Below are 12,636 nucleotides of genomic sequence, written 5' to 3'. Positions count from 1 at the left end.
TACGTATACACAAACACACATATACACACATATATGCACATATGGTCAGTTAGATTTGCCATAACTTGTCTGCTTAGCAGGGACCTAGACATAGTGTTCCCAACACTTGTGTGTCATCAAAGTGGCCCTGTGACAGTGAACTGGGCCCAGAATTGAATAGGAGGCAGGGAATGAGCCGCATCACACTTGAGAGAATGAAGAGTGATGCTGTCAGTGATCCCTAGTCGTTCGTTACCGCAAGAGACCCTCTTTTGGATCTCCAAAGTCTCCCAACGATAGCTGCCTCACAGATACTACCATCTCAGAAGACTGTAAGAGATTCAAAGAGCAATGGAAAACTATAAGCAGACACTATAGTATAAAGGAAAAAGTTTTAGACTTGGACACACAAGGCCTGGGTTCAAATCTTGTTTCTGATGTTTACCATCTATGATTAGGGGCAAATCCCTGAGACTCTATTTCTTCAACTGTAAAGTGAGGATGTTAGTACTGTGATTATCTTCCATCTTAGATGATTATGAGGAATGGCCTTTGTTTTCTTTTCTCTTTCATTTTTCCCAATTATATGTAAAAACAATTTTTAAAAATTTGCTTTTTTTTAATTTTGAGTTCCAAGTTCTCTCTCACCTTCCCAACCCTTCCCTCTATTGAGAAGGCAAGCAATTTGATACAGATTATACATGTGTAGCCATGCAAAGCCTATTTCCATATTGTTCATGTTGTGAGAGAAAACACAATTAAAAAACATGAAAAGAATAATGAGCTTCAATCTGTATCCAGACTCCATCAGTTCTTTCTTTGGAGGTAAATAGCATTTTTTACCATGAGTGTTCTGAAACTGTCTTGGATTATTTTATTGCTGAGAAGACCTGAGTCATTCACAGCTGATCATGGTAAGATATTGCTATTACTGTGTACAATGTTATCCTGGTTCTGCTCACTTCACTTTGCATCCGTTCATATACATTAGCAAGCACTTTGTAAAACTTCAAGGATGCATGTCATTTAACCAAACTTCAAGGAAACTCATAATGCCCTAATTGCTAAGAGTATAAGTGGCAGGACAGGGTCTCTGCATTTAGAGAAGAAATTTCCTCACCCAGAGCTCCCTGCACTCCTGAAAATCTTGGTCTGGACAAAAATAGATCAACTTAAAAATATTAAGTGATTATCGATTATGTAAAGCACATCAAGAAAATGTATGACAAGAAAAAGGAGGCATATAAGTCACATTGCAAGTGACTGAACTTACAATGTAGTAGCTACACTCCTTGAAAGAAGCAAGGAATGAGCTATCCAGACCAAGGAAGTAAAGTGTGGAGGGGTTGTAATAGGCACACGTGGAAGGACCACCCATAATGATGAGACCATGCATCTATCAAAGTGTTGAAGGATATATGTTTGTATAAATATGTAAAAATATGTGTTTCTACATATATGTTTGTACACATGTAGATGCATACATGTATTGGTTTTGTAAAGGAAGCTTAGACTGGTTGTTATACAAATAGGTGGACAAATACATATATATGTACAGACATATATGTATATGTATGTAGATGAAAAAAACAATAGTTTTCTTGGAAAAAAAAATTTTAAAAAAAGTTTCAAGCCAGCTTTCATACTCTCCTCTTTCACTCTCATCAAGGTTTTTCAATTCTTCTTCACTTTCTGCCACCAGAGTGGTATCACCTGAACATCTGAGATTGTTGCTATTCCTCCCAGCAACCTTAATTCCTTTTGATTCATTCAGTCTGGCATTTCATATAATATACACTGCATAAAAGTTAAATAAGGTGACAATATACAGCCTTGTCCTACTCTTTTCCAATCTTAAACCAATCAACTGTTCCACGTTCAGTCCTAATGTTGCTTCTTGACCTGCATACAGGTTCTTCAGGAGACAAGTAAGATGATCTGGTGCTCCCATCTCTTTGAGGGCTTCTCACATTTTGTTGTGATCCATATAGTCAAAGGCTTTAGTATAATCAATGAAGCAAAAGTAGATGTTTTTCTGGAATTCCCTTGCTTTTTCCATAATGAAGTGAATGTTGGGAATTTGGTCTTTAGTTCCTCCGCCTCTTTGAAAACCAGCCTGCTCTTCTGGAAATTCTTAGTTCACACATTACTGAAGCCAAGCTTGCAGAATCGTAAGGATAACCTTGCTGGCATGTGAAATGAAAACAATTGTTCGGTAATTCAGACATTCCTTGGCATTGTGTTTCTTTAGGATTAAAACATAAACTGATCTTTTCCAATCTAGTGGACACTGTTGTGTTCTCCGAATGTCCTGGCATATTGAGTGCAGCACCTTAATAGCATCATCTTTTAGGGCAACTCAGCTGGAATTCCATCACCTCCACTAACCCTATTGTTAGTAATGCTTCCACTGACCCACTTGACTCTTTTCTCCAGAATGTCTGGCTCTAGATCAATAACTACACTATTTTGGTTATCAGTGATGTTAAGATCTTTCTTTTATAGTTCTTTTATGTGTTCTTGCCACCTCTTCTGCTTCTGTTAAATCTCTCCCATTTTTGTCTTTTATCATGCCCATTTTTGCATGAAATGATCCCTTGACATCTCCAGTTTTCTTGAAGAGAGTTCTTGTCTTTCCTATTCTGCGGTTTTCTTCTATTTCTTTGCATTGGTCATTTGAATAAACCTTCTTATCTCTCCTTGCTATTCTCTAGAATTCTGCATTCAGTTGGATGTATCTTTTCCCTTTCTCCTTTCCCTTTCTTTCTTTCCTCAGTTATGTCTGAGGCTGGGTTTTAACTCAGGAAGATGAGTCTATAAAACAGATGACATCAGAAGATGAGCCCCTTGGGTCAGAAGGTGTCCAATATGCCACTGGAGAGGGGCAGAGGACAACTACAAATAGCTCCAGTACTAATGAAGCTGCTAGGCCAAAGCCGAAAGGAAGCTCAGCTGTGGACATGTCTGGTGATGAAAGGAAACTCCACTGCTGTGAAGGAAGGAAGGGAGGGAGGGAGGGAGGAAGGAAGGAAGAAAGAAATCTAGCCAGTAAACTCCAAATTAAGTGGGCAGCTTCTGGCCATCAACATTTACCTTCCTTTGGAGAGGAGGAGGAGGAGGAAGAGGAGGGGAAGGAGAAAAGGGAGGAGGAGGAGGAGAAGCAGGAAGGGGAGGAGAGGGAGAGGACGAGTTGGGTTACCCAACTAGCTGGGTCCCCTTTCAGGCAGTTCGGTCTACTCACAGGTTGTGTTTGTCCTTCCTTTTCGAAGAGGACCATGACTTCAGGGAAATGATGACATGACTTGTTGACTTTGATTTGAGTGAGGGAGGGCTATATGTTGGGCCCTCTGGCCTTAGAGTGAATGTCAATGGTAACAGTTTCTCTTTGGAACAGCAACCCTGAGGGTCTATCCCTCCCAGCTTGATTTTTTTTCCTCTTTCTTTTTTCTAATTAAAGGGGCCATCTTCTTAAAGGGACTCAGTTTTTAAAGAGGCCTATTCACTGAATGGGCATTACCTCACTCTGAGTGCAAGAAAAGGCCTTATCCTAAAAGGGCCAGGGTCTCCCATTGCATCCTGGGTCATTTTCAGTCCTCCTGATGAAAGCAGGCCACTGGACGCAGATGGCTCTGGAGGAGAAAATGAAGCTGGTGACCTTGCACAGCCCTCCCTCACTCAAATCATAGTCAACTGCAAGTCATGTCATCATTTCCCTGATGTCATTCATGGTCCTCTTTGAAAATGAAGGACAAACACAATTTTCAATGGCAAAAATCTACCTCATTTCTATTTAACAAAGGTAGCACCGTGTGCCTAGTCAGGGGATCCAAAGGCAAAAAACAAAAGTCTCTGCCTGCAAGGAGCTTATATTCCTTAGATGGCCTCCTAGTTCTCAACTGTCCACAGGAGCCCTAAAAGTGCCCCTTCTTTAGGTCTGCCTATGTTGCCCTGCTGAAATTCCTCAGGAGAGACCTACTTTTGAATAATAAAGCCATTCTTCTTAAGTGCAGAAAGGGAGAAAGTTATCCCATCAAAGCACCAAGCAGTCATTTATACTTTAGTATGAATTTTGTCAGATTTATACAGGTTCCACATCTGATATAATCTAACGACAAAAAAAAGTGTGTGGGGGGAATGCGAAGAGGGGGGAACTTGTTGGTTGTGTCTGCCTAAAAGCAACAGTGTATCACTTTCAAGAAGATAAAAGACATCAGTTGAAGCAAACTGGCTTTAAAATTATTCCTGTGGTTTTTCATGGTTCCCACGTGCCTCTTTGCAAATGTTTGTTTTCCCAGAAGCTAAGCATAGTATAAACATAGATGGTGTCCACAAGCTAAGAGAAAGAGTGTATGCTGGCCCTGGAGTCAGGAGGACTTGGATTAAAATCTGACCTCAGACACCTACTAGCTGTGTGACACTGGGCAAGTCGCTTAACCCTGTTTGCCTCAGTTTCCTCACCTGTAAAATGTGATGGAGAAGAAAATGGCAAAGCACTCCATGTCTGCCGAAAACAAAAGCACTCCCAATGAGATCACAGAAATGATTCAACAACAAAAAATACTCCTGTGGTGCCACCTTGAGGCAAGACTTGGTTTTCAAAAAGTAATACAGTCGGCAGCTTCTCGCCTTTCACTTCTCCCCAGGACCTCTACCCCCTAGGAGTCGACTATGCCGCGTGGAAGCAGGAGCCGGACCTCCCGGATGGCCCCCCCGGCCAGTCGGGCACCCCCAATGAGAGCTGCACCAGCACCAGCACCAGCAGCTCATCCTCCAGCAGCAGTACCACCATCTGCGGTTGCCCCTCCTGCTGCTGCACCCAAGCAGCCGGGTTTGATGGCCCAGATGGCTACCACGGCAGCAGGAGTTGCAGTGGGCTCAGCTGTGGGCCACACTATTGGTCATGCCATTACTAGTGGCTTCGGTGGTGGGAGCAGTGCTGAGCCTGCAAGGCCTGATATCACCTACCAGGAGCCTCAGGCAGCCCAGCCAGCGTACCAGCAACAGCAGCAGCAGTTTGGTCCCTGCCACTATGAGATGAAGCAGTTCTTAGAGTGTGCCCAGAACCAGGGTGACCTCAAGCTGTGTGAGGGCTTTAGCGAGGTGCTGAAGCAGTGCAGGTTTGCAAACGGATTAGCCTAATTGAGACCTTCAGAAGGAAGAAATGGAAAAATCAACTCTGAAGACCATTTTCCTTTCAGGGAATTAATTTTTTTAATCTATCTTCATTGATAAATCTCCATCTTTTCTCTACACTAAACCACTTTGCCTTTAAAAATTAAGCTCTGGGGGCAGCTAGGTGGTGAAATGGATAGAACACCAAGGACCTGAGTTCAAATGCAGCCTCAGACACTAGCTATGAGTCACTTACCCAATTACCTCCAAAAAACAAAATTGAGTTCTGGTTTAGGTGCACAAATTTTACGTAAGGTTAGGGTCTAAAGTGAGTTCATAAGGCAGAAATTCAGAAAAATGACAATTAGAGATAACAAAGAGAACTCCCCTCTACTAATGGAAGGTATTAGTAGTGTGTGGTCTAAAACTTTTTCATGTTTTGGTTCTCACTTACAATTTACTAAAGATACCATTACTTTCTTTTTCAGAAGGAACTTAAGTTTAAGGGGAAATTGCTTCCCCAATACCTGGTGGCTGCACTGGAAATGCTGAGCAAGGGGTTAAGCTGGGAAAGACTTTACTTCCCAAGTGGCTTCAAAATGCACCCCTTTCCCCAGCCTTTATATATGGCGCTAGCCCAAGGAAGTAAGCAGCCTTCTCATGAGGAGGACCTGGTTTGCCAGTGCCCAGCCTAAGCATTTTTCTCCTCCCATCACAAAAGCAAATGGCGGTGCTGCTGGCTTAAAAATCAGGGCTTGAGGAGGCTAACAAAAATCTGAGGGACCAAGGCATAGAAAGCCCCAGGAACTTTCAGATGGGCAGGGTTCTAGGACAAGAGTTTTGTCACCCAGGTTGTTCTTGGTTTGGCTTAGATGCTTGGACTGACAGGGAGGAGGGTAGGTGGAGCAGCCACCTTACCAAGTCAATTCCACCTAAGTCAAACGATCACATGACACTGATGCAACTGTACAGTATTTGATTTATAATAGTTCTTTCAGTCATGTCTGAGACTTCGTGACCCCATTTGAGATTTTCTTGGTAGAGGTACTCGAGGGGTTTGCCATTTCCTTCTCCAGCTTATTTTACAGATGAGGAAACTGAGGCAAACAAGGTTAAGTGACTTGCCCAGGGTTGCACAACTAGTAAGTCTCTGAGCTGGGTTTGAATTCAGGAAGATGAATCTTCCTGACTTCAGGCCCTACACTTGATCCAATTCGCCACCTCACTGCTCTTCCATTCAGAAGCAGTCAGCAAACAGAAGAGGCACCAATATTCGCCAAGCCATATAAGCTGCTTCCTGTAACAACTTATGTGAACACACTTGAACCAAAGCATTCTCATATCCAAGGTAGCTGGATCAGAGACATGAGTCCATGACATTCACCAGTTGATAAATCCTGCCCTTAGGCTTCAAGCCCTTCCTAATGGAACCAGCTCCTTCCTGTAAGCAAACAGATAAATAAGGAACCACGGCCAAAAGAAGGGAGAGGGAAACCCTTAGAATTAGGATAACTAAAAAAAAACATAATTTGTTGCATTATGTTCAAGTCACCTTAACCTCTGTGGACCTCAATTTCCTAATGTGGGAAGTGAAGGTGTTGGATTAGAAAGCTATATAGTCATGGTCCCTTTCAGATGAAAAAAGTAAATTTATATTTTTAGAACTTGCCCAAACTGGCACAGTCATCTAGAGCAGGGCTTTCTTAAACTTTGTCCACTGGTGACCCCTTTTTGTAGTTCGGCAGTGGGTTGTCGGTGTTGTGTGGCTTGAGGGCAGCTGCCCTCCAAAATGTATATGCTTTGTGTTCAGAACCAAGGCTGCAGTAAGTTGCATTCGGGCAATAACTGCCAGAAATACCTCGGATTCATATTGCTTACGTGTTTGATTCCGAGTTAATTTTTGGTCGTCGCATGTTAAGAAACCTTTTACTGCTGCCAAATTTTTCAAGACCCCGTTGTAGGATCGCAACCCACAGTTTAAGTAGCGCTGATTCAGAGCCCAAGATTACCTCCACATAATAGAAACAAAAAGACGCTAGAGAACAAAACTAAATTAACAATTTGGATTGACTAACAACTACCCCAAAAAAAAGAAAAACCCAAGCCACAAGTTGTACAATCAAGTTGAGAAGCATTTATTAGGCACTTACTATATGCCAGACACAGTACTAAGCTCTGAGGATACAAAGAAACACAAAAATAAGTCCCTGCCCTAAAGGAGATGACAAACTAATGAAGAGAGCTCACAATTACTGTACAGAGTAGAGATTTACAATTTTATATGCTTTTCTCTTTTTCTGTTCTTCTTTGTATAGAGAAATGTTCATATTTGTTGACTTTATTAAGTTCGTAGTAATAAAAAAATTTAAAAACAAAAGAATAGGCATATGGAAACATATGCAAAGGATAGACATAAAAATCAGCTAACAATAAATCTCGATCGCATTGAGAAAAATCCTTACAGTGATAGTCAGACACAAAGACCGATGCTGAGGTATTTCTGGAGATAATGGGTTTTGTTTAGTCAAGATATTAGAGGACGTGAGCTAAGGCCCAGCAAGCAGGCTGTGCCCTGAGCTTGGCATAGCAACAATCCTTTGCATTCGCCCTCTGGCAAAATCACATCATTATTGTATTGCTTTAACTAGCAGCAGGTGTTCTCTGAGCTCAGACAAGTACCACGTTTGGGTCATGAAGCCCTGCTATGAATCAAACTTGTATCTTTATTGCTGTTAACTCTCATTGTCATGGCTACAGCTCACTGCATAGCCATTGGTGTAACATTGAGATCTCCCCACGCTGCCCTGGGTCCCCCCACTAGGAGCAAGGCCCCAGCACATGGGTCTAAATTGCCTCCTTGCTTGGAAGCCTTTTCCCTCACTTCAAAATTAAACTTCTGCTTGATTCCTGACTTTCCTGTCTCTAGCCTGCTCTATGTGGCTCCAGCCACCCATGGGTTAGAGACCAGTCCCATCCCACTGATAGTTTTAAGATGAGTAACAACAGAAATAATTATGATCAAAACCATCATTTCAACATGTGACTGCTCATTAATTTACCAGGAAAATTTTTCCAAAAAGGGACTGGGTTCAATAGCTAATTACTTCATACATTACATTGTGTAGTAAAGTCCTATGCTACAAGGAGGTATTGTGAACCTACATAAAGTCAGCATATTTAAAAATGGAATCTTCTGCATACATGGGTAGTGGTGCTGAGATACAAAGGCAGACATCAGAGCAGCAGAAGCACATCAATTCTTTTTTATTTAATAAAAAAGAAAACCAAAAATACAAGAGGACAGTTATGGCACTAGTAGGACTGCATGTAGTCTGAAACAATTCTTGGCACCACTTCCCACCGTCCACACCTCTTTCTTCTCCCTTTTCTCTTGGTCTCACTTGTTTCTAGTTCCTTTTCTTCCTTGATTACTATCCCTTTAGACCTGCCAGGGCCAATTGCCAACCTACTCAGCCTTTCTTCTTCTCCCTCAAGGACTAAGAGGTTGCTGATGACCCGTGAGTCAGATCCAAAAGCAGTACAGGCCATGTCAGATTCAAGGAGCTTTCCTAATTCTGGAGCTTTTTGTTTGTAAAGATTTTTACTATTTTGGATGGCCTGTTGTGAGCATAGTAACTTGTATATAAATGCATATGTAATTGCTGTCTTGCCATGTTCAGGTGCTGCCAGTAAGAATGAAATGCACTCTTCTTCATGTTAATACCTCTTATTCCATTTACATGGAAAAAAAGAAGTAAAATCAACGTTGGTCATGGTCAACCCCAAATAAAACTAAGAAAAAAGAGGTTTCATGAATACAATTAGCAAGCCAGTCTATAAATTCTCTCATTATAGTCAACTATGAATGGCCAACAGTCATACACATAAGTAAAGAAAAATAAAATAGTTGGTGGTCACTTGGCATCAACTATCAGCAGGCCCTGAGTTCTGGATTAGAAAGGTAGATGAGGGATTACAGTCTCATGCTTTTTTTGAAAAGATCGCCAGAAAATATTTTGGTGATAGAAGAAGAAATTTGCTTTTGTTGCTCTTTCCATTTCAGTATATTTTCTATCAGTTCTTCTGTCTCTCCCTCCAAGACACTCATTTTTGTCAAAGCCCTATCCTAAAATATTGGAAAAGAAGACATGAGAAAATACATATAAGTGAATATGTAGGGTATACAAGTTTAAGGTATGAAAATTAAACACTAATATTCAAAACTTCAAAGTTATAAGGCAGTTTATTATATGAACAAAAGACCTAACTTCTGAAAAAGCATGATTTAAAGTGAATATGTGAACTTCAAAAAGTAAACTACATGCTTAAAGCTGAACAAGAGCTACATGCAGTAGTTTATACAAATGAACTAAAGCAGAACAAAAATAATAAGAAAATATGGTGCCAAAAGTGTACTTACCATATTTTTCACACTAGAGTTTAAACAAGGAATGTTTCGTATGGCCTCAATATGGGCTTCTAGTTTCTCAATGAAAATCACTGCCAGCTCCAGCAATTGTACCACATACCTAGGAAAGAGTCAGAAATCATGATGGGGGAGAGGGATGGCAACTATACTTAAAGCAAAATTATTTTCTGGATTTGGTTTTAATTCTTCCTTCTCCTGGAACTTCTGATTTCGGATGAAAGGATTAAAACCTATCCTATAGCTTAATAATAGACTTGGCTTTTAAAGAAATGTATGGATCAAAAGGTTCAGAAATAATCTAGCTGTTCCCCCGTCTTTCAGGGGAGCCACACCCTATCGTTCCATATAAATAAATGTCCATTCACCTAATTCTTACAGATCCAAAAAGAAAGAGAACAAATAATCTAACGCCCACCAAACTTCAAATCAACAATTTTGTGTACATACATGTAAATTAAAACTCTCCCGCAATTTTGACCCATTTCAAACCACACAATAGCAGGTGGAGTAGAGTAATACACTCCATTTAAAAACCATTCTGAGATGTGTGTAATCACAAACACTTTAAAATAATTATTTCTTCTTGGAGGTAGCGCTTTGTAGTGTTTATTCATTCCTATGTGCCTATGCACTAATGCACTAATATTCATGAATTATTTTACTGCCAAGTGAGAAAAACTTCAATATAAAGGGTGGTAAGGATTTGCTCAGAGCTAAGCCAGGAGTCACAGGTAGAGAAAATATCAGGAAGCAGATTTTCAAGTTTTTGTTCTTTTGCTTAACATCTTATATTTGTATAACTTTATATCTTTTTTCAAAACAGTCCCACGCATACCATCTCATCTGATCCTCACAAAAACCCTTGGAGGCAGGTAAGCAAAGGAGTTATTTCCTGATCCCAATTCAGAAGAAAACAAAACTAAAGCTGAGAAGATTAAGTATCTCACCCATTGTTTTATTTTTTAGAGGGCAGGGCAATTGGGGTTAAGTGACTTGACCAAGGTCATATAGCTAGTGAGTCAAGTGTCTGAGGCCGAATTTGAACTCAGGTCCTCCTGACTCCAGGGCTGATGCTCTACTCACTGCACCACCTAGTTGCCCCTCACCCACTCTTTTATAACCATTAAATGGGAAAAGCCCATTTAGAACCATAGTCTTCCAATTCCTAGCCTAGAAAAGGCACCTTGTTTACCACACACATTCTGCTTCTAGGTGTACAAAAGGAATAATTAAAAATAAGATGAAACTCGCTTCTTTTCTAAAGTCAAAAACCAGAATTTAATTTCTAAGTTCTAAGGAAGGCTTCTGCCCATTCAGTGCTCTAAACCTAGACTTCTACCTCCATCCCAGCTTTTAAAATTTCTTCCTACAGAAATAGTAACAGTTCATATTTCTATAGCATTTTAAAGTTCACAAAGCACTTAGTTCACAATAGTCCTGTGAAGCTGTTCTTGCCTACTTACTGAAGAAGGCCAGCCATGCAAGTCTTATATTCATTTTACAGATGAGGAAACAGATTTAGAAAGCTTACGGCACTTTCCTAGGGTCACACAGAATCTAAAAGTTGAAAGGGACATCTGAAGTCATTAGTCTAACCCATACTGCAACAAGAACGCCTTCCACAAGAGTACGCACCCAATGAGTGGTCATCCAGCCTTTGCTTAAAGACCTCCACTGAGAGGGAATACGCTGTTTTCCAAGGGAGTCCATTCCAATTTTTTACAGCTCTAATAATTAGGAAATTTTCCCCTACATCAAATCTGAATCTCACTCTTTGCAACTTCCAACCATGACTCCTGGTTGTGCAGATTAAATGTGACCCTTCCCCTTCCATTTGATAGCTCTTCAAACACTTGAAGACAATGTGTCCTGTAGAAATGGAAAGTCAAAATAGTTTGAATGATTCTTGACCTCTTTGGAGCCTGATGCAATCAACAATGTATGGGGAAAAAGGAGCATCTGAAGGACCTCAGCATCCTTCTTGACACAGCCCCTGCCCTGCATCCGCTCCACCTCAGGGGCAAATACCTTTGGCAAGCATCTCTCCATCTGATGACTTGCTTGTCAGATGTTTATTTCAGAGGATTACAAAACAAGAGTTATTTCTGTTAACATCTTTCAAAGAGTACTGAGTGATCTTGAAGTAGAGACACTCTAAAATAAAAGAGTCTGTAAGGAGGCCATCTGTTCTACTAAATCAAATTGATGCTTTTTGGTAACCAATGAACAATAAGCACAACACGATCTCACTTTCTCTTTCTGTTAATCATGAAATGGCAAAAATGTGGTTCAATGCTGAAGAAAGATTTCTAAAGTCTGCTTATTTCTTACTAGTAACCTCACTGAAAAAATGCCCTCAATTCTTGTATAGATGACTTTCATGTTTTGAATAGTTAGAAGAAAAGGCAGATGGGAACACATTTACTGACTCCTCCAGGGTAAAACTCAAACTCCCATTTAGCACTTGTGCCCTTCACTATCTGATTCCTGATTATGCTCCCTGAAGCATTCTACAATTTAGCCAAATTGGATTACTTGCTCCTATCCACAGACAGTATTTCATCTCTTGCCTCCATTCCTTTGCAAACACTGCCCCTCCCCATGCCTAGAATGCTCTCCCTCCTCATCTCCAACTATTAAAATCCCTACAGTCCTTTAGAGCTCAGATCCAATGCCACCCTCTTCAAGGATGTCTGTCTTTTCTAAATCTCCCCAATTGTTAATGTTCCACACACTGAATCACCTTTTATCTTATGTGTGTGTATGTATGTATGTATATACACACATGTATAGACAGATACATGCTATATTTATTGATCTGTGACAATATTGTCTCTTCTTTGTAAAATCAAAGCTCCTACAATTCCAAAGGACTAATGATGGAAAATCAATCTATATTCAGAGAAAGAACTGATGAAAGTCTGAATGCAGATTGAAGCATACTATTTTCACTTTATTTTTTTGTGTTTTTTTTCTTTTGGGTCTGTTTCTTCTTTTACAACATGACTAATATGGAAATATGTTTTACAAGATTGCACATATATAACAACCTAGATCAAATTGCTTACTGTTTGAGGGGGAAGAGAGGGAAGGGCTGAAGGGAGAAAAATTTGAAC

At 40.4% G+C, this 12,636-nt stretch overlaps 2 protein-coding genes across 2 annotated transcripts in view; one reads left to right on the top strand and one right to left on the bottom strand.

Moving 5' to 3' along the window:
- The first annotated feature begins 4,599 nt into the window (after positions 1-4,599).
- Positions 4,600-5,155, top strand: LOC118828978 (coiled-coil-helix-coiled-coil-helix domain-containing protein 2-like). The gene has a single exon (XM_036735896.1). The coding sequence runs from the start codon at positions 4,648-4,650 to the stop codon at positions 5,116-5,118; it is 471 nt and encodes a 156-aa protein (XP_036591791.1). The 5' UTR covers positions 4,600-4,647; the 3' UTR covers positions 5,119-5,155.
- A 2,051-nt stretch (positions 5,156-7,206) lies between these two features.
- The window catches only part of HAUS2 (HAUS augmin like complex subunit 2), a 21,873-nt gene continuing 16,443 nt past the window's right edge, over positions 7,207-12,636 (bottom strand). The window contains exons 5-6 of the mRNA XM_036734780.1: positions 9,512-9,620; positions 7,207-9,217 (exon numbers count right to left, since the gene is read on the bottom strand). Of these exons, the coding sequence (XP_036590675.1) occupies positions 9,065-9,217; positions 9,512-9,620 (262 nt within the window). The 3' untranslated portion in view covers positions 7,207-9,064. The remainder of the gene's footprint in view (positions 9,218-9,511; positions 9,621-12,636) is intronic.

Source organism: Trichosurus vulpecula, chromosome 8, assembly GCF_011100635.1.
Source record: "Trichosurus vulpecula isolate mTriVul1 chromosome 8, mTriVul1.pri, whole genome shotgun sequence".
In the NCBI taxonomy this organism is placed as follows: Eukaryota; Metazoa; Chordata; class Mammalia; order Diprotodontia; family Phalangeridae; genus Trichosurus; species Trichosurus vulpecula.
This window is presented reverse-complemented; position numbering and strand designations above follow the sequence as displayed.

What these genes read in the sequence shown, in the direction of transcription:
- LOC118828978 (XM_036735896.1), top strand. Translation starts at nt 4,648, where the DNA reads ATGCCGCGTGGAAGCAGGAGCCGGACCTCCCGGATGGCCCCCCCGGCC.